Source organism: Aptenodytes patagonicus, chromosome 9 (genome assembly GCF_965638725.1).
Source record: "Aptenodytes patagonicus chromosome 9, bAptPat1.pri.cur, whole genome shotgun sequence".
Taxonomy (NCBI): Eukaryota; Metazoa; Chordata; class Aves; order Sphenisciformes; family Spheniscidae; genus Aptenodytes; species Aptenodytes patagonicus.
This window is the reverse complement of record NC_134957.1, coordinates 23,778,836-23,806,525: the sequence shown is the minus strand read 5'-3', so window position 1 is coordinate 23,806,525 and position 27,690 is coordinate 23,778,836. Positions and strand designations below refer to the sequence as shown.

Below are 27,690 nucleotides of genomic sequence, written 5' to 3'. Positions count from 1 at the left end.
AAGCAGATTCCAGAAAACCTAGGAACCACAGGGCTTTTTTTTTTTTTTTTTTTTTTTTTTTTTTTTTAAAAACAACACACCACTGAAGAATGGCACTCCAGAATTCAAGCTTTAAATATATAACCCTGCAGGCTGGGAAAAACAACAACAACAAAAAAAAGGCAAAAAAAAAAAGCCCAAGGTGGCTGACAGGTACAAACCAGAACTGTGTGAACTGGCCCAAGCAACTGGCTAGTATTTACTTCAAGATCAAGCAAGGCAAAGGTTGGTAAAACTAGCTAGCTGTTAAAGCAGCAAACAAAAATTTCCAGAAAAAAGCGCCCAACATAAAACTCTTCTCCAGAAAATAACCAGAATTTAAAATATAACTGACTTCTAAGCAGCATATCGAGCTCCCAGATGAGGTTAAGGCTGATTGAGTGAGGCACTTCCCATACTTCTGAAATTTGAAACACCAAAACTCCTGGGGAGCCAGGAACTGGCAGAGAGGGAAGTTCCAACTCTAACCTAAACTCTTCATTTAAAACCAAAACAGAACTGAAGCACTTAGAAAGATTATAGGGTAAAGTACACTTAATATAAATGTCAAACTAAACAGCTTGGTGAACACAGTATTAAGACAACCATTTTCTTGTGGAAAAGAGTTTTTTTCATGTACTAAGTGGTCAAAGCAACAAAAATCACCATTACCAGCAATAACATGTCAGACAAGACGAGAGCTTTGTGCAGCAGGATCTTCCAACCAACATAGTTCTTATGGGAAGCGAGCGAGCTATGGTAAAATAGTATGTGCTGACTGGCAACAGCCACAGCAAAGATTTCTTCCCCCACAAAGGGAATGATTAAAATCCTGTTTATGCTGAGATGTTCAGAATGGGATCTGCCCTTTCAAAGATGGAACACAAAATTAGGAAGTCATCTCTTCGTGATTTATTTGGGTAATTTTTGGATAGAAATAGGCTCCTGCAGAAACAAAGGCACATGCTTCCTTACAAAGAGAGGCCTAGCATGCCTTTTCTCAGGTTTCCTTCTGATGCCTCAGTAAGAAGCCAAATCACTCACCAGTCATGGAGGGAATAACAAAATCAGCTTCAATGACTTAAGAGATGGTGGCAGAACTCCTTTTTGGCATAAGCCTCTCTTTCATTGCTCTTGTATAGAAAAAAGCCAAACCTCAGAGAGGAACCAGTCGTGAGAAGTATTTCATTAACCAGCCTGCAGCTATGAGAAGAGGCGGCCGTTATCACCAGAGCAACAAAACAGAGGACAAGGGTGGAGAGGGAAGACGAAGGAATGCTGATGTGCTGGGCTGGGATTGAAGAGGGCACAGCAGGGTGTTTATTCATAGTCCATAGGGTTCAGCAGCTGCTTCAAAACAAGAAGTCACATCAAAGAAAAGAACTGTTAGCACAGCTCCTACACGAGTTTTTTCTTCAATCCAGATAAAGCGGTCTCGATAATGGTGAGGAGGAGGGGGGACTTTGGAAAAACTCCCTGTTCCAGAGAATTAGTGAAATTTGCTTCAGTGTTCATGTTAAGATGTCAAAGCAATTACAAAAATCAAGTAGAAAAAAATCCATCCAGGACTTCTCAGGCCTTAGCCTGGCGCAGGTGGGGGTAGCTCTGCAGAGTCCTGTCTATTGCTTCATCCAAGCTCACCACTGGTTTGTAGCCCATGTCTCTCTTGGCCCGTTCACAGCTATAGTAGTGAAACGTTCCAGCTAATGCTACCCGCATAGGGGTAAAAGTGGGCTTGATGGTGACCAGTGGACTTAGCAGCCACAGCACCAGAGACAGGAACAGGGCCAGGTAATATGCCAGCCAATAGGGAATATGGTACTTGGGAGGATCGTAGTTCAAGCCAGTCAAGATACGGGACATGAAAGCCCAGAAAGGAACTGGTTCATCATTTGTGATATGAAATGCCTGAAAGAGAGGAAGACAAAAAGCCAGATGATAAAATCATTACGGTTTTCACAAATTTGTCTCTGTGATGGCCCATCTCATGTTCACGCTGAGGAGACTGACATCCTTGACTTGACTGAGAACACATTTTCATGAGAAACTGCTTTGCACTAACCAGCTCTGTCTGAAAAGTGATGAACCCCTTCTTTGCTAAGAAAGCGAGCTACTTCTGACACTCTAGAGGTTAAGATTACTCATAAATGGTCAAACAAACTGAATGACACAACAGAACGCAAACACATTAAAGCATCCGAGCCGTTATGTATGGCACATGCCCAGAGCATGGTGGTGCCATGAAAATCTGTAAAAGTTTCTCCTGTTCTGAACTCTGTCGTAAAAGCTAAATAACTATGTTTCTTACGTACGCATCTCGGCTGCCCACAATTCTGCCTAGATTACCTTTCACAAGGGGTTTTATAACATGAAGTTAAAGTATACTGATACACCTTAGCCCATGTGGTTGCACACAATGGTCACCAGATGGGCAACCATTCATTATACCCACAGACAGAAAAAAAATGACCCATTTGTGTGTGCTAGTTCCACTCACCTCCAAGATAGATGTTCAGTACAGACAAAAATCAGCAAGAACTACAGAGCAGACACATGAAGCCAAGCGAGGCTTGCAGGTGAAGTTTGGCTAGGGGACACCCACTCCCCTCCCCTCGCTAGGTCCTTCCTTACCTTCCCACACAGGGGAGAGTCTTTCTGAAGATTTTCTGCAGCTAGGATGTGTCCATGGACCACGTTTTCCACATAGGTGAAATCTACCAAGTTCTTTCCATCCCTGCACAGACAAAAGGAAGAAGTTTAGCCCTAAGGCAAGTTAGGCTGAAAATCTGCTTGTGGCAAAAGGCAGGACTTTCACACAAGGTATATTTATTCCAAGTTTCCTCTTCTCCCGCTCTCTTGTGCTGCAACATCAGGCTATACCCTGTCAGAGAGATTAAATCACTACTGGAGACAGAGGAAAGGCTGTTATTGTCTCAGCTCTTGTCAAGGCCCTCAAAGTTTACATTCTTTTAACAGTACCATTTTTAAACCTCGCAAGTTACCAAGTTTCTAGGTGTGGCAGATCCTACAGGTCTCAGAATCAGCAGAGTGATCCACAGAAGCAGAACAAATAGAAACAGAGTGGTAACTAGCACAAAGGAAGTCACTTAAGGACAAGCTTTCAATTATGAATTTCTTGGCTCATGAAATTCTAACTTACTCCCTCATTAAGCCAACTTCAGCCCTAGCTGAAACAGATTTAACCCACTGTGTTAAATTTCTACACAGGTACAGAAAATGAAAATGAATCTGCGTATCGCTTGCAAGAATCCAGCTAAATCAAACAAATGGTTTGTTACAAAACCATTATCACACTCATTTGGCCATAGAAACAATATTGCTGCAATCCAACATTCTGAGAAAGAATCATTTTCTTTTCCTACGTTCATGGATGAATGGCTATTTTATTTGCTTTCTTTGAAGGGATATACAGGTCTGCATAGCAGTAGGAAAACTCAAATGAGGAATGCATGTTTGAGCTGGAAGAGAATGCAGACTTGCACGAAGTGGAAACCTTGAGTTTGTGTAGGTTTGCTGCTCACAGATCAGTTTGAGAGATCAATTCAGAAGTGAACTGTAAGGAAGAATGACACCAAAAAAACCCACAACCCTATTCCCTTTCTTCCTTCTATCCCAAGCACATATTCACATGTGCACACATACACACAAACCAGCTCCTTGCATGTAATAAAAATCTATTATAAATTAAAGGGCACATTTCTTTTCAAGACCATAATACAATTGGTAAAAATATCCTTAGTAGTAGCTTGAACTTTTTCTTGCTCTAAAATTTCAGTGGTCCACTAGAAGCTCTGCAAGGCTCAATAACAAGGCAAATATCTTTGATCTTATAATCAGAAATATTAAAACACTGTCATATGGGCTTTTTAATTGCAAGAACCTCAAATACCAGAAGTGTATATTAATTAAATTAACAGCAAGTAATCTGAGCTCTCTCATATTTAAAAGGACAGCTCTTCAGACAATGCAAAGACAGCTCAAGCTATGTCAGCTTTCCCCACTGATACTCTTCTTGCATTATGAACACTTACCATCTGAGTGCATGAGTCCCTAACATAGAAGGATTTTTAAAAAAAGAATCCCGGATCACAAGTGAAAAACTGAAGAAATGTACTTTTTTGCATGCCACAACAACACTACTGATTTAATATTATTCCCTTCCAAAAGGGCTTTGTAGGTTCAGCATCGATTTTAACAAAAGCTATAAAATGACCGAGCCTTGCTCACCCAATTATGAACTTCATTTTGCCACTCTTAGCTGCTTGGATGAGGATGGGAACCAGCTGAGGGTCTCTAGGACCAAATATTCCATGGGGACGAATAGCAGTAGTGAAGAAATTGTTGCCTGGGTCATTCGCACTGAGCACTTCCTGTACAGAAAAACGATAACTGAATCAGGAGAGAAAGGCTGGGAAGAGAAATATGGCTTAGTAATTTATTCCAAGATCATCACTAAAGGGGGTGGGCGTTCCCCCATCTCCTTGGGAAGACATCAGTGGAAGAATCACGGTCCACCCATATCTTTACAAATGATCCTTCCTTTGTTCCCATCTCTTCTCCCACTTCTCTTTAATGAGAAAAACAGACAAAAATCTGTTTTCGTTATTGAACACTTAATGAATTGATAGGCAAAGGAAAGGAACTCTTCGCCTCTCTCATTTAACACCATAGAAACCAGAGGAGCTTTGAACGTTCCTTCACTCCATGAATTCTTTATGGACATGTTGGAGAAAAGAAGGATGCTAAGCAATTCAGTCTCTGTCTCTCTCATGAATCAATGGAAGATTTCCATCATGGGCCTTCTCGATTGCATTCAGAAGGGGTGTGATCCCATTTTCCCAGCAGCACCAAGTGCTAAGCAGATTTAGCAAGGCATCTTTGAAGAAGATTTAATTCTGTTGGGAGTTTCCAAACAGCGTGTTCTACTAATTTTTAACAGCTGCTGGATTTTCTGTTAAAAATCTAAGAACAACGCATACACATAAACACTGAATACTTTCACTGTTTCACCCAAAACAAAGACATAGTTACCAGCATATTGGGCTAGGCTTGATCACCACTCATAAGCTTCCACTTTATCAGACCACTTTACTGCAAAGTGGTTATGCTTGCGAATGAACAGATGTTTTTATGCTGCGTTTTCAGTTAAGCTCTTTTCAAGGAACATAAGAAAAATTCTTAAAGGCTAATACTCGACTTTAGAGGATACACTGTCAGCTTCAGTATGGAAGCAAGTCTAAATTCTTCTTGCACAAAAAGCGTAGATTCTTTCCACGACTGAAATGCAAGCCACTGAAAAAAGTCTGAAAAAAATGTTTGTTCACTTTGATTTAAAACATTGTCATACCATATTTAAACCACAAATACTGCAGCTTTAAGAACCTGAAATAGAACAGATACTGGTGATCTGCAAATGTCCGAAGTAGTGGACATTCAGATGTAGGGGAAATTTTTACATCTTTTTTAACAAGAATATTTTCTGTATATGGCCAATAGCATTAGCTTACAACATGTTATTAGGCTTGCGTGCTCCTTAACTCAGTCCACACCTCCATCTCATCTTCTCCTTCCCCAGTGACTTGTTCACAATCCCAACTGTAACTTCAGGCTGCAAATCAGGTAAATGTGGTTCTGAAACAGCCTTCCCGGAGGAGCAAAGAAGGCAAAAGACTCCCCTCAGCTGCTCTGAAAACAAAGCTGGATCAGTTAAGAAACGGGATTATCACATGGCTCTTGCAACGAAAGCGACATCTCTGCCAGTTCTTTTATTCTTTCTCTAGAAACAACCTCTGTAGCGTAACACACTATTTCATTCAACTTCCCTGGTAATTTATGTCACAGCTTTGTTTTATTCTCTTTTTATTAAGTGAATACACTCCTTGGGAGTTTCACCAGCCAAGGAAGACATAACTGACTACTTATGTATTTGGACTGCTAGACAGCTGCTCGGAAAGCACCCCCTGGACCAAGCCATCAGCACGCCTAGGGAAAAGGATGTGGGTCACCTGTGAAAGACGCCAGCGGCAACCACCTGCCATACTTCTCTGTAACAGAACAAATGGATCCACAGCCCACTAGCCTCCGCGCTGAGAATAAGAGGGCTAAAATCTGACAGATTTGTCTAAAAGAAGGGAATTTTCTATTTCAGTTATACTGACAACTCTGGCAGGCATGGCTACACATGCATGATTCTGCGCAGATTTTCTTCGCGACTGTAAGAATGAGATAGTTCTTTTTAATGAAAGGGAGATTCTTGAGAACAACAGAGATCTGTTCAGTCTTGAAGAGTCTGTTGTGTCCCCCAGGGCATGCCCTACTTTTAGAAGGGCAGTTTTAAGCATCGAAAATAACAATGTGAACCATATGATGACAAATACCTTCTCCTGTAGGATCTTCGTCTCTGTGTAATAGTCGATGGGATTTTTTGCATAAGGGAGGTCTTCTGATCCATTTTTTATGTCTGTGCCCTCAAAAACTACACTGGCACTGCTAGTTAACACCAGTTTCTGCAATAGATGTGAAAGAAAACAGTTGTTTAAAGCCTAAGACAAAAGGGTCATTATTTACGAGGGCCGAGTAAAGACAGTAATAATGTTTAATCAACTGATTCTACAGATAATAAACTAAGTCTAGAAGAACGTGGGCTAACAGAAGATGATCTGAAGCTGCAGGTAGGAAAACTCCCACCCTTTTAACAGACTCTGTCACTCTAAAAGAGATTAAAACATTTCAACAAACTTCCAAGGCAGCCAGTCAAGGGGAAAAGATCTCTAGGAAAATCAGTGCCCACTTGGCTTGGTAGCACTTAACACACAATGAGTGTTTTTAAGATACATTTGCTTATCTTGATTATAACAGTACCACGGTAGATTAAACCAAAAAAGAATTCTTATCTTGGGATATTTTTGTTGGATAAAAACATACCCTAGTGGATTCAAAACAGGAAGTCAGTGATGTATTTGAGTAATCAGAAACACGGGGTTTTAAAGATCTACATTGTAATATAAAGATGACTAGATCCAACAAGTTCCAACAAGACTTAACCCCTTGCTCTGACAAAATCCAGACTAAGCCTGAAGGTAAACACTGCGTGGCCCATCTCCTACAAAAGCTTATTACATGAGGGGGAGGGGAAAAAAACACCAACAAACAACAAACTCTGGGGCTGGGAGTCCTATGTAATACACATCACTTAATTCTGAACATTATCACTTCCATATTTGTACGTGGACACTGCGCAAAATGCATACTTTGGAGGCAACATCTCTGCCCAAAATAAGTAAGGAATCTTCACGTGCCTTGCGCTTGAAAATTAGCTAAGAATTTAAATGAAAACTCATGTGATACCAAAATAACATAAGGAAAAAAAAAGCCCCAAACAAAAAACTTGCCTGAACAGCAGTCTGGTTTCCTCTGGCTCTTTCTTTTGTGGGCAAATGACTTTCTAAAGCAAATTATACTGAGATTATGACACAAGTGTGTTCCTTCTCATTATACGTCAAGAATTCACATAGGTAATAGATGCCATGAATACTTCCACTGCTGGAAAAGCTATCTTTACAGCTCTCCCCTCATTAAAGCATGAAAGAATCCACTTGTCAGTTGTGGTTCTCCCGTGGGTGATTCCCAGGCGTCTAGTAGGACAAATTTTAATGGATGCTTTTCCTGCAGTCAGGAAGATTGCAATGTGTAGGTTTTCTGTGGCAAACCTGGACTGAGCTTACACCAGACACTAAGTGGGAGACCAACAGTCTCTCTCTTCTACTAATTTTCACAGAACAAGTAGGAATTCAGTATCTCAGATACCTCTGCCCCTCTGTCAAACTAGACTGAAATTGGTCCATGCTGCAATTGTTATAAAGTCACGTCAGCGTCTTATAGTCTCCAGGTGCTTTTCTACCCTTACCTGCACTCCAGCTTCTTTGCAGGCTTCAATGACTGCTTTGGTTCCCATAAAATTCACCTTATAAAACAGTTCCCTGTTGTCACTTGAAGGTGCTGGGGATGCACAATGAAACGCCACTGACACACCTTGTAAAGCTGGGAGCAAAGCCTAGAAGATACATGGCATGAGACAGTAATGAAGCAACAGTAATAGTGCCTACTCAGGAAAAAAAAAAAAGGAAGGAAATAAAACACAGTTCTTTTTCTCATGGAAACAAAAATGCTAAATTTCAAGTCACGTTCCTTCCATAAAGGTGAGCAGCTGGAATAGGATTACTGTCCAGGATCTTCACAATGTCCTCTCCTTCTTGCTAGGCAAAAAAGCACTATATATTATTTTTTCTTTCCAGAGAAGAACCTGGGAACTTTCTGAGACCTGGAGGCTATCTAGACTTAACTACTTGCAATAGTCTCAAGTGCAGGTAGGAGACACAAAATTACCTGGAGACAGGAGTTAGAAAACTCAGCCAGCAGCAGGTTTAACAGCCAGCAGTACCCCATGGCACTGTCAGCGTTTGAGATGACTGCCACAAAGCTCTGAGACATGATACTTTACACTGGTGGGGAGACGTCTCTTCACATTGCATACAAATGTTTTTGCCAAGGCTCACACACATGACTGAGTTAAGGGAAGAGGCCTTAGCGTGCCTTAACTGTTAGGAATAATGCATTCTGCCATTCTCACGCAGCTGAGGTCAGCTAGGAGAGCACCCACGTGCAATTACCAACAGTGACTGTAAATTAGACTCTATACCTAAGCTAACAGTAATGCAAATCATAATACAGAAACAAGTTCTGTTCTTTTCAGCTTCAAGCAGACGTCAAGTATATTTCTTTAAATGTTCTAGATGAGGGTTCCACAGAAAACTGCTTAGGCTACTGACTTCCCAGGGAAAGGCTGGGGGACATATCTACATACCCTTTTACAACCTGTGCAATGCCTTCAGGTCCTAGTGCTTCAGGCAAGGCTCGGTAAGCTGTTTGAACAAACATTTATTTAAACAGACATCCTTTCCATCTACCCATGTCATGTACTGTTGTTAGTCTGTACCTCCTTGTCGCAAAGGTCTCCCAGGAAGAACTGCACTCTGTCATTGTCAAATGTCTTCTGAATATCAAACACATTGACCGCGTAACCCTTCTCCAGGAGCTGCTCCACCATGTGCTGGCCTAAGAATCCTGACCCACCGATCACTGTACATTTCTTACCAGCCTGCAGAGACAGGGAGAAAAGCACTTTAGCAAGCAGACATACACCAACAAGCTGCGCAAGTAAACCAATCTGAACTTCCTGAGATCTTAACATGCTGGAATTTTGCACAACTAGTCAGTAGCTAGTTTAATTGGAGGAGTCTAAATTCAGATATCAAAACACTCTTCAATATGTCTGTACTATCACAGTATCTTAAAAGTTCAGACGTGCTAATGGTCCACACGGCCCACGTGCTGGTTTGTATTTGGCAGGACTCTGCCTCATAACCAAACAGCTCACGTAGTAGGGAAGAAAAAGAGGACTGGCTCTGACAAGCTCTGCCCTGATGGTAAAGCAAACAGAATCTGCTTCAGCCACATGGCACAGATAATTCAGAATACTAAAACTGTCACCGTTAGCAAGGACAAAACCATTTGCAGAGCGTGTGAAACTTAGGCTTCTCCAAGCCAAGAAAGCAATCGGGTAAAGGCAAGGCTTATCCTTTTTAGTTAGTCATTAGTTCTTCCTTTCTTCTTTTAAGCTTTTAAAAAATCAATGGCTAGAGTCACTAGCTAACAGATTCCGGTCTAGTCACTCGTCTAACTGGACTGAGACTGAAGACCTTACCGCCAACAGAGAACATACAAGCAATGAGTCTGAGGAAGCTTTTGTACAAAGAATGCTCTGTCCTGGTTGGAAATAGATTTCCTCCTTGTTGTTGCTACGCGAAAAACCACCTCTGCAGTTGTACTATCGAGCTGAAGGGAATTTAACCCAGTGAAACCACACAAAGACAACAATTGTTCAGAAGTTTCTAAGCGCTACATCCTTAAACAAAGGTTCGACTGCAAAGCATCAATTATCCACAACAGAAATTAGAAGAGTTCACTGCAGTTGCTCAGTTACATTAAAGCACAACCAATTCTTTAGAATGGTGCATGCAAAGTACAGTCTGATTAAAATAATTAAAAAAAAGTTCTAATGGGTTGGCCCAGTGGTCTATTTGGTTTTGATAGTTGCAAGAGAACAGACGATATAGAAAGAACGTGAGTCTAAGGACTCTGCAGTTCGCTCTCCTTGTACTCCCCCACTATAACAGTTTTGCATTTGCTTTATTTGTCAGCTTCCTGATTCTCTAAACTCGGTCACATCTGACTAAGTCACATTCTCTAAACTCAGACACCTCTGCGGTGTCCTCTCCCAGGTGAGGGGTCTAGCCTTTTCACCTTCTCCTCAAAAGGCAGTCGCTCTGTTCCATCAATATTTTTACTCGTCTTCCCCTGCACCCTTTCTCATTGCAGTGTGTGCTCTCATTTTACGGAGAACCTGAACTGCACACTGCCCTTAGATGTGCTGAACCAAAGTTTTACAGCGGCAGAACGACGCCCTCTGTCTGGCTCTAAATATCAGAATCATTTTCTACCAGTACAGATGAGATAGTCCAGGTTTTGCTGTATGATAGTTTTCCACTCGCCCAAGTAAAGGACAGTATTCTAACTGGTGATGAGAAGCAGGCTATTTAAATAATCTTTAGTGCACATTTATAATATGCAATACAATTTAGTATACACACCTCTTGGGAAAGTACTAAATGAACCGACTCAATGACTAGAATCAGCATAACTGCAGCTAACAGTGCTACACCTGGATTAATCAGCTGTTTTACAAAATGCAGGTAGAAAGCCAGGCTACGCATGATTATATTGATTTTAGGATATGAATTACTACCTATCTAGTGTTGTGCTGTGAAGATACAACAGCTTGTTCATGCTCTCTAACATGATGCTAAACTGGTTTTGGGGTTTTTTTGGATTCTTTGTTTCCTAAATACCTGAGATTTTGGCCTTCCATCAGCTTCATATGAATTAATGAGAAAATAGTTCAGAAGGTAGAAATTTCTCCATAAACAAGAACCACAGGTAATGCAACAGAACAGCTTAATAAATTGTACTCCTAAGAGTAATGTCCAAACATCTCTCTGAGCTAAGCAAAATGTTACTCTTTCCATATTCTAACCTCCTGTATTCAATGCAGTAATCATAGAAAAAGGTTACAATGGTCTAGTAGACCTCAGGGACCTCAACTGGGCCTTTATCTGCATTACAACATGGAATAATGTTATAAGGCATGTAGAAATGGTCCTGGAGTAATTAAATCTCCAGACCAATTGATCTGGCAGCACTGACAAAGCCACTGGTGTTCTTGGGGGGGGGTGCAGCATCCCTGGATCTCTTTGGAACTAACGGCAGCAAATGATTCCTTGAAAAAGCACTGCAGGAACAGTCTCATGTCTTCCCTAGAAATGTTCAGAAGAAATGTCTATGAAAATATGTTTCTGCAAGACAAATCTCCATAAAGCATCGTTTAAGTCCTCAACTTACGGATCTGAGGCGTGTGGCCATTTCTCAGATGATTCACTATCAACCTGATTCCTTTAAAAAAGAAGAATATTATTTTATTCACAATACGTTACTTAAGCATGCCATTAACACAAACCAAACTTTTTTTTTTTAAACACATTTCTAGTTACAGAAATCAAGGTTTGAAGACATTATGCTAAAGCAGAAGCATGAAAAGAGTGAGCTAGTTCTCTCTGCCCTGCTGAACAAAATAAGCAGTATGAGAGTAACAGTGACATCAAATAGCTTTCTCAAAGGCATAATTTTAATATAATAAGATACCCTTGATAACAAAGGCACCATCTTATTTTAGCTAGTATTAGCTTAATGCACTTCCTTTAAGTCTGAATATTTATTCTCCAAATAACAGGAACACAATTGCAGGTTTTGGCAATGTCCTCTTCAAAAATAAAGTCGCCCAAGGGTGTTAGAACAACAAGATGCAACTGAAGTTCAAGCATTTCAGCAGCACCATGCCCGCCTGTTCCACAGCAGCACGGAAGAAACGCTGGCACCCACTGGTGCCCATCAGCGAAGAGAGGGGAGCCCGTGGTGAGATTTTTCCAAGTTTTCACATCACAGGCTGTTGATGCCACCAGTTTCATTAAAATACGCTCTTCCTCCCAGCAATAGCAAACAAAATTCCCAACTCAGCTGGGATCCTACTATGTGGGGTATAATTGAAAGACAGAAAAAGACAACATGCCTATTTACATCTGTTTCCAACATAAAGACAAGCTGCACACAAAGACTTCTGATGGCTTTATGGTCGCTTTAAACCATCACTATGATAAACTACTGCTTTAGAGGCTGATTTGATTCTCCTTATTCCTAGTCAGTGCTTCCCACTACCTCCTCCTATTCATGCGCTGAGATGGATCAAGGCTACGACTAGCTGAAAATCATTTTCTGCCTGGGTTGGTTTTCAGCCAGAGCAGCTCTCTGACCCATCTCACTTCACGAACACTAGTGCCAACACAACTGGATGAGATCCAGGAACAGCTACACCAACGTTGCTATAAAATTATCTCAGTACCATGCCTCACACAAGCAAATACATCTGTTGGACTGGCTCACTCTGCAAGCTGTACAGTTTAGCACTCTTCGGTTTTTATTTTTCTGACAAGCCCTTTGAAACATCAAGGAAAAAGCCAAAAAAAAGGCAGGATTAGTGCCTGTCCAGCCAGGAACACCAAGCTGGTTTGAAAGTATGGGCACAGGGTGATCCACCCTCCACTTGCCCTCTCTTCTACCCCCACGTCTCCCTTAACACAGGCCTTACCCCTCTCCAAAATGCAATTCATGAACAGCTCCGTCTCCAGTTTCCCTCCAGCTCTTTCAGCCCCCCCATCCCAGAGCCCCCCCCCCTTCTCCCACCCCTTCAGCCGCCCTCCACACACCCCCAGCTTCTCCCACCCCCAGCTTTCCTCACACGCCACTACAGCCTGCCCTTCCTCACACCGCAGCCCTCCTCACGTCCCTGCAGCCTCCCCCACCCCCAGCTTCCCTCCCCACGACCTACCCCATGTTCCCCCACAGCCTCCCCCACCCGCCCTTCACCCCTAAGCTCCCCCAGCCCCCGAAACCTACCCCACACCCCAGCCCTCCTCACAGCCCTGCAGGCCCCGCTGCCTGCGGTCTGCCCCTTCACAGCCCCCGTGACCTTCCCCACACCCAGGCCTCCTCACAGGCCTCCTCACAGGCCTCCTCACAGGCCTCAGCCGCCCTCACCCCGAGCCCTCCCCACTCACCACACCGGCGGCCCCCTCAGCCCTCCTCAGCCCTCCGCTGCCCGCCCCCGCCTCCAGCCCGGCTCCGCCCCCGCCTCCAGCCCGTCCCTCCCGCCCACCAATCGGCGCGGACGCTTCCAGCAGACCCCGCCCACTCCGCCGGCTCCCGCCGCTTCTCCTCCCGCGCGCCCTGGGCTGAGCATCGCGCTAGCCGGCTATCGCTCGCTGATTGGCCCTCGGCCTCCCCCCTTCGGCCAATCGCGTTGACGGAAGGAGGAGAGGCCTTTCTCCCCGGTCGGTCGCCTCTTGGATCCGCCCCAGCCACGTGTTGGCCAATAGCTATCGCCTAAGCGCCTCCCGCGCCCGGCTCTCCACCAAATAGGAGTGAGGGTTGCCATAGCAGCGGCGTAGGGGCATTAGCCAATGGGAAAGGGCGGCATTGAGTCTCGGCCTGTCAGGACTGGAGCCGCCCCAAGGTACCGGCCGCCGGGATGGTGAGTGCGGCCCGGCCCGGCCCGGCCCGGCGCGGCGCTGCGGGGCGCCTTGCCTTCCTCACCGGCGGCGGGAGGGGGCCTCGGGCCCCGCGCTGCTCCGCTCCGGCTTCCCGGCGCCACGGTGGCGGGGCTGCGGGGGAGGCCCCTGTCAGCCCGGAGCGGCCCCGGGGCCGCGGTGTGGGCTGGGGGCTGAGGCGGCCGCTGTCCTACGGGCCTCACCCGCCCTTCCCGGGGCGGTGCGTGGCCGCGGCGGCGGCGGCCTGATCCTCCTTTGCTCTTGTGTTGCTGTGCCAAGGCCTCCAGCTTTAAGAAGCCCTCGCTAGGAGCCGCGTCCCAGAGGAAGAAAGCGAGTCCCAAGCTGGAGCTCACCGAGGAGCAGAAGCAGGAGATCCGGGAGGCTTTCGACCTGTTTGACGCAGACGGCACCGGGAACATAGATGTTAAGGAGCTAAAGGTAAGAACTTTCCTGGTGCTAAAAGCACAGTTCTGCTGAGGTTATAAAGTAATAGGGGCATAAGTGCCTAAGTGACCTTAAACAGGAAAGGAGAGATTGCCCCCCCCCCCCCTAAAACCCTGTTGTCAACAGGTACATTTTTCTCTTTAATTATAGCTCTTTACTGCTGTTATCAAGTGTCTTTAAGGCCGCGCTGGCCAAAATACGTTGATAGTTCTGTATTTTCTCTACTGTCTCCTTCTCTGTTAGTAAAACATCAACAAGGGTTTGTGAATATTAAAAAGGCGGGGGTTTTTTTCCCCTCTTATGTGTTATTGAGGATTGCATGCTTCGCAAACTAGGTTATCCAAGCTATGGAACACACCAATGCTACTCATTTTCATGCTTTTATTTATTGCAAAACATTTTTGGTCCTTTCCCACCCCTGTCCTTCGGGAAGAATAGTAATCAATAAATAAATACTTCTTTTGCTTTCAGCATTTGCCCTTCCTATTTGCCGGCTGGGTGTCCATATTACTTAAGACCTTAGGGAGGAGACCTGATTTCAAACTTGCCGCTTGTCCCTTTATCAAAGGAGGAAAAAATAAAGCGTGTAGGTGTGCATGCGTGTGTCTGCAAGTGACGGCAGCCTTGGATGTGCTGCTTATAGGAGTGTTGTAGAAAGGCACGCAAAGTGCTTGAATTCTGTTTTCCCAACATCCATTGAAAAAGATTTATGTCACTAGAATGAAAAATTAACTGATTTAAGTTCCCTGAGGTCTACCGGCTTAAGGCCTCCCATGTTTGTGCCATCAGATCAGGTTGGTAGAGTTCGGCAGAGTTGCAGGTATGATTGAAACGTCTTTCATGCAGTCACTTGTCCTGAAGTTATTTTGTTGAGACATTTCTGGGTCTTCCATTTAGCCATCTTGCTTACAACAGGGCCTGAAATAAGCTTTTTTTTTTTTTTTTAATTATTATTCAGTGTCTTGTTTCTCATTGCAAAGGGAATACTAGTAGCAATTCCCCTGACAGGAATGGAATAACATTAAATTTTCCGGTAGCCTTGGAAATTGCTATCCACAGCACTGTGTGACAGTTTGGGATTTTTCCTTCAAAATACTAATTGAAGTGGGACTCTTATGCCCATCACAAGAATTTAAAAAAAGTATATACCAAAATAGGTATGGTAAGACTTCATAAAAAAAGTCCAAATTTTCTCAGAGGAAATATTTCTCCCAAGACTCTCTTATATAGCCTTACCCTCCAAGTTCTTGCCAGTTCTGAGCTGGGGCTGGTGGACGTGGTGGTGGTAAGGATGTGTTTAGGAAATTTCTGAATTAACTGAAGGACAACTCCAGAATATGAATGGTTGCATTCCTGTTTTCTGCATCTTGATGTGCCCCTGTGTGTTGAGAAGCATTGCTCCAAGTCTGCCCCTTACCTTGCTGTTTTCCTTGAGACACAGAATGCGTGTTTTAACATGATGTGCGAACATAAAGTTCAACTTTTTTTACCCCCCGTGGTTTTTTTTTATGGTTTTGTATGATTTATAACTTTTTTCTTTGTCCTTACAGGTGGCCATGAGAGCACTAGGTTTTGAACCTAAAAAAGAAGAGATCAAGAAAATGATATCAGATATCGATAAGGAAGGAACAGGAAAAATCAGCTTCAATGACTTCTTGGTAGTGATGACACAGAAAATGGTATGTAAATTTTAAAAGTCAAAGTGAAAGCAATTTTGAAAATGGCTGAGTACCTTTCATCTCCTTTTGGTTTTAGTGGAAGATGAAAGCACTACTTTAATCTTAACAACAAAATATACAAAAGTTAGGGTAGTCCCTGTCTTGCAATTCTATCTCATTTTTCAAGGTAAGGTTGAAATAATTATGTCATTAACAAGTTTCTGTAGCAGTCAGTTTTGTGTGTGTGAGAAAAGGGAAAAACTGAAATCAAGATTTTTATCACAGATTAAAACCAGCTCTGGCCTGCAGAAAGCTGTCGGGAGTATTGACACGTGACTTGTGAAGCAATGCACTGTATTTTCTTTTCTGCAGTTTTAAGATATTTACAGATGAAATCTCTGGTTTTAAAAATCTTAAAACATGCTGAGTAAAACCAGATATTTAACCATGGAAGATCCCGATACTGAAATCCCAAAGACAACTGGCTAGCTATGAAAGAAAAAAACCTCCCCGAAACCCTGAGGTTCAGGAAGCATCGACGTGTCTCTGTCTACCTTCAGTTTTTGCACATATACTTCTTTAAATTTGCTCTTAAGAGAGGTTTCTCAGTCTTTCTAATGCTTGTCTTTTATAACTTTATTTTGAGTGTTACCTGCAACATAACCACTATTTTTTTTTTTCTTAAACTTACGCTTACTTCTTTAAGGCTGAAAAAGATTCCAAAGAGGAGATTCTCAAAGCTTTCAAACTCTTTGATGACGATGAAACTGGCAAAATCTCTTTCAAAAACCTCAAACGTGTCGCCAAAGAACTGGGGGAAAATCTCACAGATGAAGAGCTGCAGGTTTGTACCTGGTATATGAAACCGTATCATACACAAACGCCCACTGTCTGCCTTTGTGTGTAGTGAACATAGAAAGGTCCAGATTACACTGTGCCCGTTGAGTAGGAAGGCAGTCACAGAATGTTCGTTACTTGGTTTCGTATTTACATTCGTGTAAAACCTATGTAAATAGTCACAGCCTAATTCTGCTTCTGTCTGGAGAGCTGAGCCGTCTCCCTGACTGGTCTGCTAAGCACTAGAGCTAGCAGCGAGAGTAAGGAATGGGAATCTCTCTCTCAGTGGGGGAAGGAAGCCCTCTCAGGGTCAGCTTCTAGGTAAAGGCAGCGGTCTCTCAGTTTTAGGTGCTGTCCTCTAGTGTCCCGTGGGATCTTTACGCTTGAACTGTTAGGAAAATCTGCCCCCTCTCTCCCAGCAGAAATGGAAGAGCTTCTGTCAATTTGTGATTGGGAAATGGATTCTTAGGTCAACGATGGGTTAAGCATATGTGGCTGTCGAAATTGCGCCAGTAGAATTGCAGTTTTATGGAGTTACGGTGATGTAAAAGGAAGAACTCTGCTCCAAGCACTTTGTTTCTTCCAGGACAGTTCCTATAATACAACATTTTCCGTGCGGATTTTTGTATAAATATATATAAAAACATACTAGTGTCTGGTTTAGTAAATATTTTGTAGCATAGTAGGTCTGACGTTGAGCTAACACTGTCCCCTCCAATACAACTTACTAAAAAGTGGTTCTAATTCTGAATTAATCTAATAATTCTAACCCTAGTCTAATCTGCATCTAATTTCTGAATACAAATATCTTTCAGGAAATGATCGATGAAGCAGACAGAGATGGGGATGGGGAAGTGAACGAGCAAGAATTCTTGCGGATCATGAAGAAGACCAGCCTGTACTGAAACAGAATTTTATTTATTTTTGCACATCTGTATATACGTTTGGTAGGTGCCTCACTTTTTTTACAGTCTTTTTCTTTTGAGACAGCAGAAAATATAGGTCAACTTTTTTTTTTTTTTTTAAGTGGATGATCTTAAACTTGTGTTTGGGAACAGTTACCAACTGCTAACCTGTTTACATGTAGCAACGTGGTTGCTTGTTTGTGCTCATAAGATGTTTACACTCTTTGTTTTTGATACACAAATCACATTTTTCAGTGACAGAATTCCGATCCTTCTCTGACTAAAAACCACGTGTCAAATGATTATGGTTTGGTAAAGAGAGGACTCAAAACCAGATAGTGTAAATCTCTATTTCCCAGCAGTTGAAGTTTTTGGTTTAATGTCTTGGTTTGGGCCCAGCTATGGTGAACTCTTTATATGACATATTTGCAGGGATCAGCTTTTTATACTCTGTCTTGTGGTGATTATCCCCTCCCCTTTTTTTTAGTATGTTCTTTAAACTGAAAAAAAAGTAAGTAAATAGACTGCTGCAACATAACTTACTGCTATTGAGTTCACACACTGAAAGAAATCTCTTTGCAAAAGAAGAGGAAAGTTACCAGTGCTGCTGTTGAAAGCTCTGTATGTTTGCAGGAATATTCAGTGGCTGCAAATAAAAGACTTATTTAAAGTAAGTGTCTTATTTTAAGCCATCAGAGTTGTGGAAAGAAGTGTACAAAAATACAAACAAATCCACTGGTACAGGATGCCAACTGATCTGCTGACAAATAACGAAACAATTCTTCTAGGTACTTGAAGAGTTTCAACTTTTAAGTTTTAACTGTTAAGTCTTCAAAAGGGCCCTGTTGTTAATGTTTCATCTTTGGGGTTGATTTTCCTGCTCCACTAGTGGAAGCAGTTTTCTGCATCCCAGCAAACAGTGTTGTTAGTAGCTTTGTGTCTGTGTGGGTTGGATCTAAACTTAGAGATTAATTCAAATTCTTCAGCCAGTCCCTGGAATTTTCCCTATTGTATTTACATCCTGTAGCTTTTCAGCCTATCTGATAAGTTAGTCAAAACACTTAATCCCAGAAAATCCTGTATAACTCTCAAAAGCTAGTGCTTATGGCAGAAACTTCTGTACCTTTCCTGAACTCCTGCATTGTGCAAAAGACAAGAGTTGAAGGGCTTGGGAACGATTACTTTCTGTAAGGTAATGAACAGCTTAAGCTGTGGATTCCCCTTCGGAAGTAAGAGTATGGGAGAAAACCGTGCAGCTCTGAGGCCTGGTCTCCCATGGATTTGTGCTCTGTCCTCCTTAAATGCTAATTCAGGCTGAACGTTACTCTGTGGTTGGGATACTCACTACAGGTCTCTACAGGGGGTTGTCGAAGGACCAAGGGAACGGTGGACTTTTTGTGCTAGCAAACATTTCTTTCCTCTTCCTGGCAGCTGCTGTCCCCAAACTGGCTGGTCCTTTATGTCTTGGAGGCTTTCACACCTTTGCAAAAGGTTACGGAAGGCGGCCAACGGGGTGAAAATGATTGGTAGGAGAATCAGTGGAAAAAAGTAACGCAGAAAAGAGTGACTCGATAAGCTACGTTTTCATTAGAAACCTGGGTAGAATTGCTGTATTATGCTACTCTGGGCTGTTCTGTCACTGCCAGATGTGCTTGAACCCCTCTTTGCAGCACCACTGCACTCTGGCCACCAGTGTAGTCACGAAGGATCTTGCCATGTTGGTGAGAGTGCAAAAATACGCCGGTGTTTCGAAAAGGATGTAAAAAGCATGAAGAGTTTGCTGAGAAGACCCTCAGAAAATAGTTGCTGGCTCTGAAAACGTCTTTCTTACACTGAGAGAATTAAACAGCTCAGTCTGTAATGATTATACGATACTACCTGTTTAATAAGAACCTATATAAGAAGAACATACCAGCTACCATCTAAAAAGCTCTTAACCTAATGGAGACAAACCTGTCAGCATCCAGGAACGGGAAGTAAGCTCTTCAACTATAAGAGAGAAATAAAAGCATGGCTTATCTTAAATGACGTTTGTTAACTGTGAGAATGAGCTATCAAATACTACGGCAGCGTCTTCAGGTCAAGACTGAATCCCCTCAGTAGGCTTGCTTCAGCCCAGTGTAAGTTGCTGCGCTCTCTACAGCTCCTGCAGAGTGGTCGGATTACAAATGGTTCCCTCTGGCCTTAAAAACCCATGCCTGGCCTGTTACCTGAACAACTGCGCCGGACACGGGGTTATTTTTAGTGCCTTCTGCTTGCCAGACTCTGCTATCGCCCAGCTGGTCCGCAGCTTGCCATTCAGGTTTCAGCTAGACGGGTATCTTGTCTGTCCCCGTCGCAATGAAGAATTGTTGCTTCCGGGTTGTTTCTAGGAATTTTCCTAGAGACTGGAAGGGACTGGAAATTGCACCGCTTTCTCCGGGATGCCTAGATCTCGCCCTGGACTCTTTCTGCCTAGGAGCAGTATGGGAGGCTGCCTCCAAAACACTCCATGCTATCATAGCAGGTCTTCTGTTAATACAAGGGAAGAATTTAACTTCTCCCCGTTAGACCTGGATGCTAATATTGGTTTGACTCCGCTTTCACCCATGTCGTATTCATGCCCAAGTCTGGTTCTGACAAATCCTAGCAAAACAAGTGGGGTTCGTTCCTGGTGACTTCTTCCTGTACCGTTTTCCCCACTCCTTGGCCAACCAGTAGCACTAAGAGCATCTCCTAATCCAGAGTAAAAGGCAAAAATGAAAGCAGAATTCAGCCCATGTAAGTAGTGACAGGTTTTATTCAGTAGCAGAACCGTGTTCCTTCCTTTTGCCACTAATTCCTCTGTTCTGTGAGGTATGTGGGGAGCTTTGAAGTACTGGCAAAGATGGATGTGTAAGGAATCTCAGAAGGGGACCAATTCCTGTTGACAGATGATATGCACGTGTCAGGTCAGCCCAATCGTGGCTGACGTGACCCGGGCAACTCCTGGGCCACTCAGAACCAAAGACAGCGGCTGTATTTGAGCCCCGTGGAAACCTGGCTTCTGCCTGCCAGCTCGATGCGTGCCCACACTCCAGTTACTGCCAGTTGGCTGTCAGTAAGTGGTGTGTCCTCGGCAGAACACAATGCTTCCATTGCTCCGGGGTTCTCCCTCCTCAGCAGCCACCGGTGGTCCGGTGCCAGGGGGGAGAACTCCGTTTGAGTAGCAGTTTGCCTGTTGACATGTGGGTGTAAAAGGGGAAGAACGTTATCCGAGGCTCAGTGCCTGCACTCCAGAGGAGATGGATTCTGTGGCTTTGTGGCATTCAGGCAAGTCTGACCACTTCTCTGACCATGTTTCCGATGCCATCGTAGATCTCATGAATGGGGGCATTGCACATGAAGGCGCTGGTGGTCACCAGCTTGTTCTTCACATCCACGTGAATTTCAGTGACGTGTTTGTTCACATGCTTGCAACCAAGCTCCTTCATGGTCTCAGCAGTCTTTGCATAAGGCCATCTACAAGAAGAAAAGAGAATAAACCCTGTGTGGGGAAGCCGTCGCTACACAGAGCAATTTGATGAAGGCCTAGAGTGAGAAGTCCGTTGACTACAGAGAGATGGATGGTCCCTACAGAAAGCCTGCTCAATAGGATCCAAATCTTTTCCTGTCAGATGAGTTTCTCCGGGACTATAGAACCAGGAAAACCTCCAGATTGCAGTGAGTTAAAAATCTGAAGTAAAGCCAAAATAAGACCTTGATGTGCCACTATAGATGTTCCAGTACTTAACTCTGCCCACTCCAGTCTTTGTGTTTAGGTTTGGGGTTTTTTTCACCAGCTTCCTACAAGCGACATTGCTTCCTAGCCCTTCCTAGCAAGAGCCATCATAGTCCCTTCCCTGCCATTGGGAGAATTCAGTCACAGCTTTCCCATATGAGTAAGGACAGTTTAACTCCCTCCCGCTCTAAACGCTACCCAGTCTTGTGCAACCGTCCTGTTCCTACCTAGGGTCTGCTTAACTTCATGAGTCAGTGGTCTGGTGTCTTTCCTACCCTGGGACCAAGAGGTGCATGAGACAGGGTGCTACCTACATTGGGGAGGCAAATAAAAGACTGTATTTAAAATAGTGTCTTATTTTAAGCTATCAGAGTTGTGGAAAGAAGTGTACAAAAATACAAACAAATCCGCTGGTACAGGATGCCAACTGATCTGCTGACAAATAACGAAACAATTCTTCCAGGTACTTGAAGAGTTTCAACTTTTAAGCTTTAACTGTTAAGTCTTCAAAAGGGCCCTAGTTGCTAAATGCTTCACTCTGGAGGCAGCAGCTACAGCAGAGCCTGTCTTTGAAGTGGCGTCCGCCTGAGGTAAGAGCATAACTGAAGGATGGCTTTTGCCTTGTGTTGGAAGGAAACAAGCTCCCATGCCCTTCTGCTACTTCTCTTCGTTCCACTAATCCCTCTGGTATCCTCCCTCTCTGCTCTCAGGCAAGGAAAGGACAGATTCCTCCTTTCCAGAAACCTGAACATCTTCCTGACTCAAAATCTAATTTATTCCTTTGCGATTCTTGCAGTTTTTTGTGCCCCCGTATGGTAAAGTACCCCCATTACAGAAAACTGTAAAAAGTAAAATCAGATTTCTAATTTTAACGTGAGACGTACGTTGTAAGTTACAAGGGGTACATCAAAACCTCTGATTATTTAATTTATCAGCCAAGGTTAATTTAATAAATGCATGATGTGGGTCATTCGTTCTGAGAAATAACATTCAACTCATCACGAGACTTCAGATATCCGGGCAGGATAGTTGAGACGGGGCGCTACGTACATTGGGGAGGCATTGCTGATTCTGTGATGTTCATGGTGTCATTTCATATCAGCACTCCGAGGTTACTTACTTCTCACACTCTGTGTCATGACCCACAGTCAGCTCGCAACCTGGGAAGATTTTGGCTGCCAGCACTGGGGAAATGCAGCACAGGCCAATGGGCTTTTTGGCAGCGTGGAATGCCTTCAGGACGTCCTCCACCTCTTTGGAGATGATGCAGTTCTTGCCTTGGGTGGCCCAAGTACTCAGGTTTTTAGCCACTCCAAAGCCACCTGAGAAAAGAGAAACAGATTAGACCGGAAGATTAGTACTCCAGGGCAGGATTTTTTCAGGTATTACTCACTAGAATGCTAAAATGGATTTGATGGATGACAGCATTTGTCCAATGTTGATAAAAGAATTGAAACCAGACAAGCTGAACCTTTGTGAGCTGGCTGCCAGGAGATGAGACATCAAAGCACCTTTCTTGCTTCCATACAGAACTGAAGCGGAGAGGTATTGGGTGTGTTGGGTACTGTGTTTCACCCATGAGCTCTTTTCTGAATTGTGGTGGAGCACGCTGACAAGTTTTTACTTGCCTCTTAATCCTTGCTCCAGGCCTAATCCATCCCCACTGAAATCACATGGTCATACTTTCACTAAAGATGAATTGCCAGACTGACCAAGCTTTCCGCTTTTGAGTCACCCCCTCTCTGTCCCAGCCTCTTCTCCTGATGAGGAGGTAGGCATGTTGGTGAGGGAGGGGATAGTTGTACATCCAGTAAAAAAAAAGCTCAGTAGATGGTACAAAGGATAATTCAATTGGCAGTTATCTGCCCTCTCCTCTTGGGATAAGCTTCTGCATTGCCATGTTCTCTTTTAATACAAGTCCAAGCTAGCATGCCAGCGCCAGCACAGATGGAACTGTTCTCCAGTCCCTGCTTCCAGCCTGTCTTCTTCCCCGGTGGCTCTGCCCAGTTCCTCTCCAGCCCGTGACTCCCATGTCATCCAAGGCTTATGGCTTATCTAAGCTGTTCCCAAGACTTCGGGCAGGCAGACCCCGTATGCCGTCCTACCTGGTATGATTAGGGCATCCAGCCCCTTGACATCCAGCTTAGCTAGATCCTTGATGTTGCCTCTGGCTATTCTGGCACTTTCAACTAGCACATTGCGCTTCTCCTGAGTTGGCTGTCCTTTCACGTGGTCCACCACATGCATCTGGTCAACATCAGGAGCATAAACCTCTGCCTGGGGAGGAGGGGGAAAGGTCTATTATCCTTCAGTCAGGTATCCTAAGCATCTTAAAGACCATAGGTAGTGAATGAAAATGCTTGAGTTACTTTGTTAGGAAAGAACTTTGCTGATGAATACAGCGACTCTCAGGCTCACCTGTATCTGATACTGGCATCAGGAAGGCTATTGTCATAGGGAGGAGAAAGAAAGAAAGAAAGGTCTTTTATAGCTTCTGCACAGGAACATTTACCCTGACCTTAAAGGAATGAGGGTGTTGTTAGGTGAAAGCAAAGAAGCTAGCCCACGCTGCTTGTTTTGGGGCCTGAAGTGCTGGAGAGGGAGCAGTGACTCCTTACCTCCCTAGGAAACAAGGTGTTCCAAGAGCCATTGGTGAAGCCATTTCTTAGAGGTTTCCATCTGCATCCCAAGCAATCCCCTTCCCTGGGGCAGCCCCAGCCCTGCCCCAGCTGCCCCCACAAAGCCAGTCATCCCCTATGGGTGCTGACTACCCAGCAAGCTGCTGCCAAACCACATGCCTCCCTCAAAGACAGGGCTTTGAGTTTCTTCTCCCCAGCCACTGTTTTCCCAAAGCCAGAGTATTTCTTTTTCTGGAAAATGCCTTCAGAACTGTTTCAAGCTCACATGCAGTAATTAAGAGTGGAGGACGACAGACAGATGGGCGATAGATTTTGAGACTGTACAAGCTTTGCAATTCTGGGCCCCACAATTTAAGAAGGATGTGAAGGTACTCGAAGGCGTCCAGAGGAGGGCAACAAAGCTGGCGAAGGGCTGGAAGGCATGTCCTCTGAGGAGCGGCTGGGGACTCTGGGTTTCTCTAGTTTGGAGAGAAGGAGGCTGAGGGGCAACCTCATCGTTCTCTACAGCTTCCTGAGGAGGGGACGTGGAGAGGGAGGTGCTGATCTCTTCTCCCTGGGATCCAGGGGTGGGACGCCTGGGAAGGGGTCAAAGCTGCACCAGGGGAGGTTTAGACTGGGCATGAGGAAGCATTTCTTTACCGAGAGGGTGGTCAAACCCTGGAACAGGCTTCCTAGAGAGGTGGTCGATGCCCTGAGCCTGTCAGCATTTAAAAGGCATTTGGACAATGCCCTTAATAACATGCTTTAACTCGGTCAGCCCTGAATTGGTCAGGCAGCTGGAGTAGATGATCGTTGTAGGTCCCTTCCAACTGAACTAGTCTATGCTGTGCTGTTCTTTGTTTCCTCAGGCAAGCATGACCAAAAAATAAACGGCGGGGGTTGAAATAACGCCCGAGTTTCTTCCACTAGAGGTCCCTGCCGATCAAGGGATGAGTGCAGGACCGTGCTCCCATCCTGCCAATCCAGGGTACGGCAGGAGGGAAGCGACCGCAGCAGCTCCAGGAGAGAAGAGGCAAAATTATAGACAGTGGGAGAAAAGGTTTGGACAAGTCTCAGCTTTAAGCCAAACAGAGAATACAGACTTTGGAGGCTTTGGAATTGGGTGGGCTGGCTCTGCAGCACATGTACATCACCACTGTGCCTTTGTATTTAATAGAGCAATTCCAATTCCCAGGAGAACACCTCTGACCCAGATTTTTGGGTGGCTCAGAGCTGAGGGTAATGTCTCCCTCCTCTTCCAGCCTCGCGGAGTGGCTATCGTGACTAATGGCACATTAGAGCGGCTGCTTGAGGGTCGCCTTTTTTACCCCTATTCAAGTTCAACTCTCAAGAACTTGTCTATTTCCAGTTCTAATCTTTGGGGGTTTAAAAAGATGAATTTCAAACAGCCAAAACCAATAGTAGTCTTTTAAACAGAAATACCAAAGCAGAAAAGAGGAAGTGCAAGCCAAAAAGAATAGAGAATGCGTTTGGGAAAGTTTGTTTCAGAATTTGGATACACTCAACACAGAGCACCAAGGCAATCCTCTCGCACAGCAAAGCTGTAAGAGCGAAGCAGAGACCAGGGAGTTCTCCACGCTCGCTGTAGCAGCTCCTACGCTGTGCCGTTTGCTTTGACTCCAGTCACTTATGCTTTGCAATTACCCCAGCAGCAATGGGGAGCTTGTGATTTGTCCGGCAAGCTGCAAAGCTCCTTAGAGACGAGTATCTTCTGCAAGAGAGAGAGCTTGAAAAGCAGAGCCGGGCAAAAGGAGCCAGAGATGGGGCAGGAGCCTGCCAGGGTGCCTCTTACCTGTGCCCCCTCCCTGCTGAGATGCACCAGCACAGCAGAAGACTCATGGATCTCACTCCCGTCGTACACCCCACAGCCAGCCAGCACGACAGCCACTCTCTTTCCCATGGTCACAACCAGAGCGGGAGGATTCCCTGGAGAGCCCCAAATTGCTGTGCGTCTCTGTTCACTGCCTGGAGCCTTTTATAGTGCGATCCCTCCCCCAGGAGCAGGTGGGGCCAGGAGGGTTGGGCTGAATTTCTTACTGGCAGGAAGGTTTTATTTCCAATGCCACAGGCAGGGCATGTAAATATTATTTGTTTCCTCAATTGACTGCTCCCTTGCAGATCTTCTTCTCAGCACGTTGTCTCCAAAGCACCCCCAGCTGATGTGACCTGTTCAACAGAGCAGCTGTGTTTTTCCTTCTCAGCTGTCGGTTTTCCATTCTATTTCAGGCTAAAGTACCAAAGTCTTTGCCCATAAGATGGTATCAAAGGGAGCCTGCCCAGAGCAAGTATTCTAGCCAGTGCATTCCCCTCTGTGCCCCATTTTTTAAAACCCTACGCTGCATAGGCAACCTCAGTCTTTTAACCCCAAGATTTCCTTTTCTGACCTTAAATGTTCTTAAGCTCATATCCCATCTCTCAAGAGCAGAGGTTTTGCACCCAGTTGTAGTTGTTTCCTGGCCTTTGGGTCCTGAGGTTATTAATTTATAACTTGATTCTTCATCAACAGCACCATCTCTCCATTTGACAGGAAAGTGGTACCGGGAATTGCAGAGCCCTGACCTCTGTAGGGGCACGTGGCAGCAAGATTCACAGCATGTGATGGGGAAAATCCCTTGCTCGTGCAGAGACTTGTTCTTCCATGTCCTTGATATGCTCACTCCTGAGATGATTATGTACCTCTCTATCTCGACTTTACACTGTTGAAGTAACTGGCCTGTTCAGGCTGTCTTGCCATTCTTCGGAGAACAAAAAACTTCATGCAACATGGCTGAAGAATGTTTTTCAGGGGTTATTTATAAGAAATTTTCCTTGGGTCTGTATCATATTTGAAAAAGACATGAAGTACATCCTGTGTATAAAATAGTGTTTTGGCAAGTTTGTTAATCATAGCAGGCATGAGGAAGATAATAATTGCTAATGCATGCGACTTCATCTATTGCAGGCATACTTAAAATTAGTGATATCAGGCATCACATACTCCTAGCTGCTACCTATACAAGCAGGAATAAAAAGCACGTGAGAAAGGACTTGCAGTCCAGCTAATCTAACACAGGCTTTTCCTTTCCGTTACTTTTATTACCCAGAACAGGAATTAAACTGACGCATATGTGTGGAAAACACCCAAAGCCTTTTTACTGCTGTTTGTTTTGGTATCTAATGTATTCTAACTGTGGTTTAGAAATGTATTATTTCCTCTTGCATGAAAAAACAGCTGAATCATGCTGCAACTTGAACAGATAGTTTCTTCCTCCTTCAGCTGGTTAGAGAGCAGTCCCGTTAATGATGGAACGAAGATAGCCAGAGGCTGATGATTTAAACAAACTTACTGCTTGCTGCAAACCACATCATTTAGCTCTGCCTGTTGCAAAGTGACTGAGCTGGTTCCCCTTACTGATGTAATTGGTTAGGTGTAACTGGACAAACCAGGCTTGTTCCAGTGCATGCTTCCTCCTGTAATAAGGTCTATCTCAATAGACATATTGAACCTAAAGGTCTAACTGCAATAAACGTATTCTTGATAAATAATACTTTTCAGCTGAGTATTCCGTGGGGGAATGTCTGCACACATTTATTACAGTAGACACATTGGGCTTTAATATTAACACCTTTCTTTAATCTGCATTAATATTCTAGTGAAGATGAGTGTGAAGGAAC

General features: G+C 44.1%; 3 protein-coding genes across 6 annotated transcripts; 1 reads left to right on the top strand and 2 right to left on the bottom strand.

Annotated features, from left to right (window-relative positions):
* Nucleotides 1–626: 626 nt before the first annotated feature.
* NSDHL (NAD(P) dependent 3-beta-hydroxysteroid dehydrogenase NSDHL) lies at nt 627–13,359 on the bottom strand. 3 transcript variants are annotated; one of them, XM_076347490.1, is made up of 8 exons: nt 13,326–13,359; nt 11,557–11,607; nt 9,035–9,196; nt 7,946–8,092; nt 6,417–6,545; nt 4,267–4,409; nt 2,650–2,752; nt 627–1,926 (listed from the first exon to the last, which is right to left on the bottom strand). In XM_076347490.1, exons 2-8 carry the CDS (start codon nt 11,575–11,577, stop codon nt 1,591–1,593), a joined length of 1,041 nt encoding a protein of 346 aa, XP_076203605.1. In that variant the 5' UTR covers nt 11,578–11,607; nt 13,326–13,359; the 3' UTR covers nt 627–1,590. The 3 variants fall into 3 exon arrangements, with proteins under 3 accessions (XP_076203605.1, XP_076203607.1, XP_076203606.1); XM_076347492.1 differs by lacking the exon at nt 13,326–13,359 and adding an exon at nt 12,857–12,879; XM_076347491.1 differs by lacking the exon at nt 13,326–13,359 and adding an exon at nt 12,611–12,633.
* Nucleotides 13,360–13,726: 367 nt separating this feature from the next.
* On the top strand, nt 13,727–19,148 carry CETN2 (centrin 2). Of its 2 annotated transcripts, XM_076347489.1 has the most exons (6): nt 13,727–13,798; nt 14,094–14,252; nt 15,809–15,937; nt 16,623–16,760; nt 17,569–17,700; nt 19,090–19,148. In XM_076347489.1, the coding sequence occupies exons 1-5, from the start codon at nt 13,796–13,798 to the stop codon at nt 17,656–17,658; spliced, it is 519 nt and encodes a 172-aa protein (XP_076203604.1). In that variant the 5' UTR covers nt 13,727–13,795; the 3' UTR covers nt 17,659–17,700; nt 19,090–19,148. The 2 variants fall into 2 exon arrangements, with proteins under 2 accessions (XP_076203604.1, XP_076203603.1); XM_076347488.1 differs by lacking the exon at nt 19,090–19,148 and having other exon boundaries at nt 17,569–17,733.
* A 1,271-nt stretch (nt 19,149–20,419) lies between these two features.
* On the bottom strand, nt 20,420–25,971 carry LOC143164757 (glutamine amidotransferase-like class 1 domain-containing protein 3, mitochondrial). The gene is made up of 4 exons (XM_076347679.1): nt 25,829–25,971; nt 23,503–23,674; nt 22,518–22,719; nt 20,420–21,138 (listed from the first exon to the last, which is right to left on the bottom strand). The coding sequence occupies exons 1-4, from the start codon at nt 25,934–25,936 to the stop codon at nt 20,946–20,948; spliced, it is 675 nt and encodes a 224-aa protein (XP_076203794.1). The 5' UTR covers nt 25,937–25,971; the 3' UTR covers nt 20,420–20,945.
* Nucleotides 25,972–27,690: the final 1,719 nt, after the last annotated feature.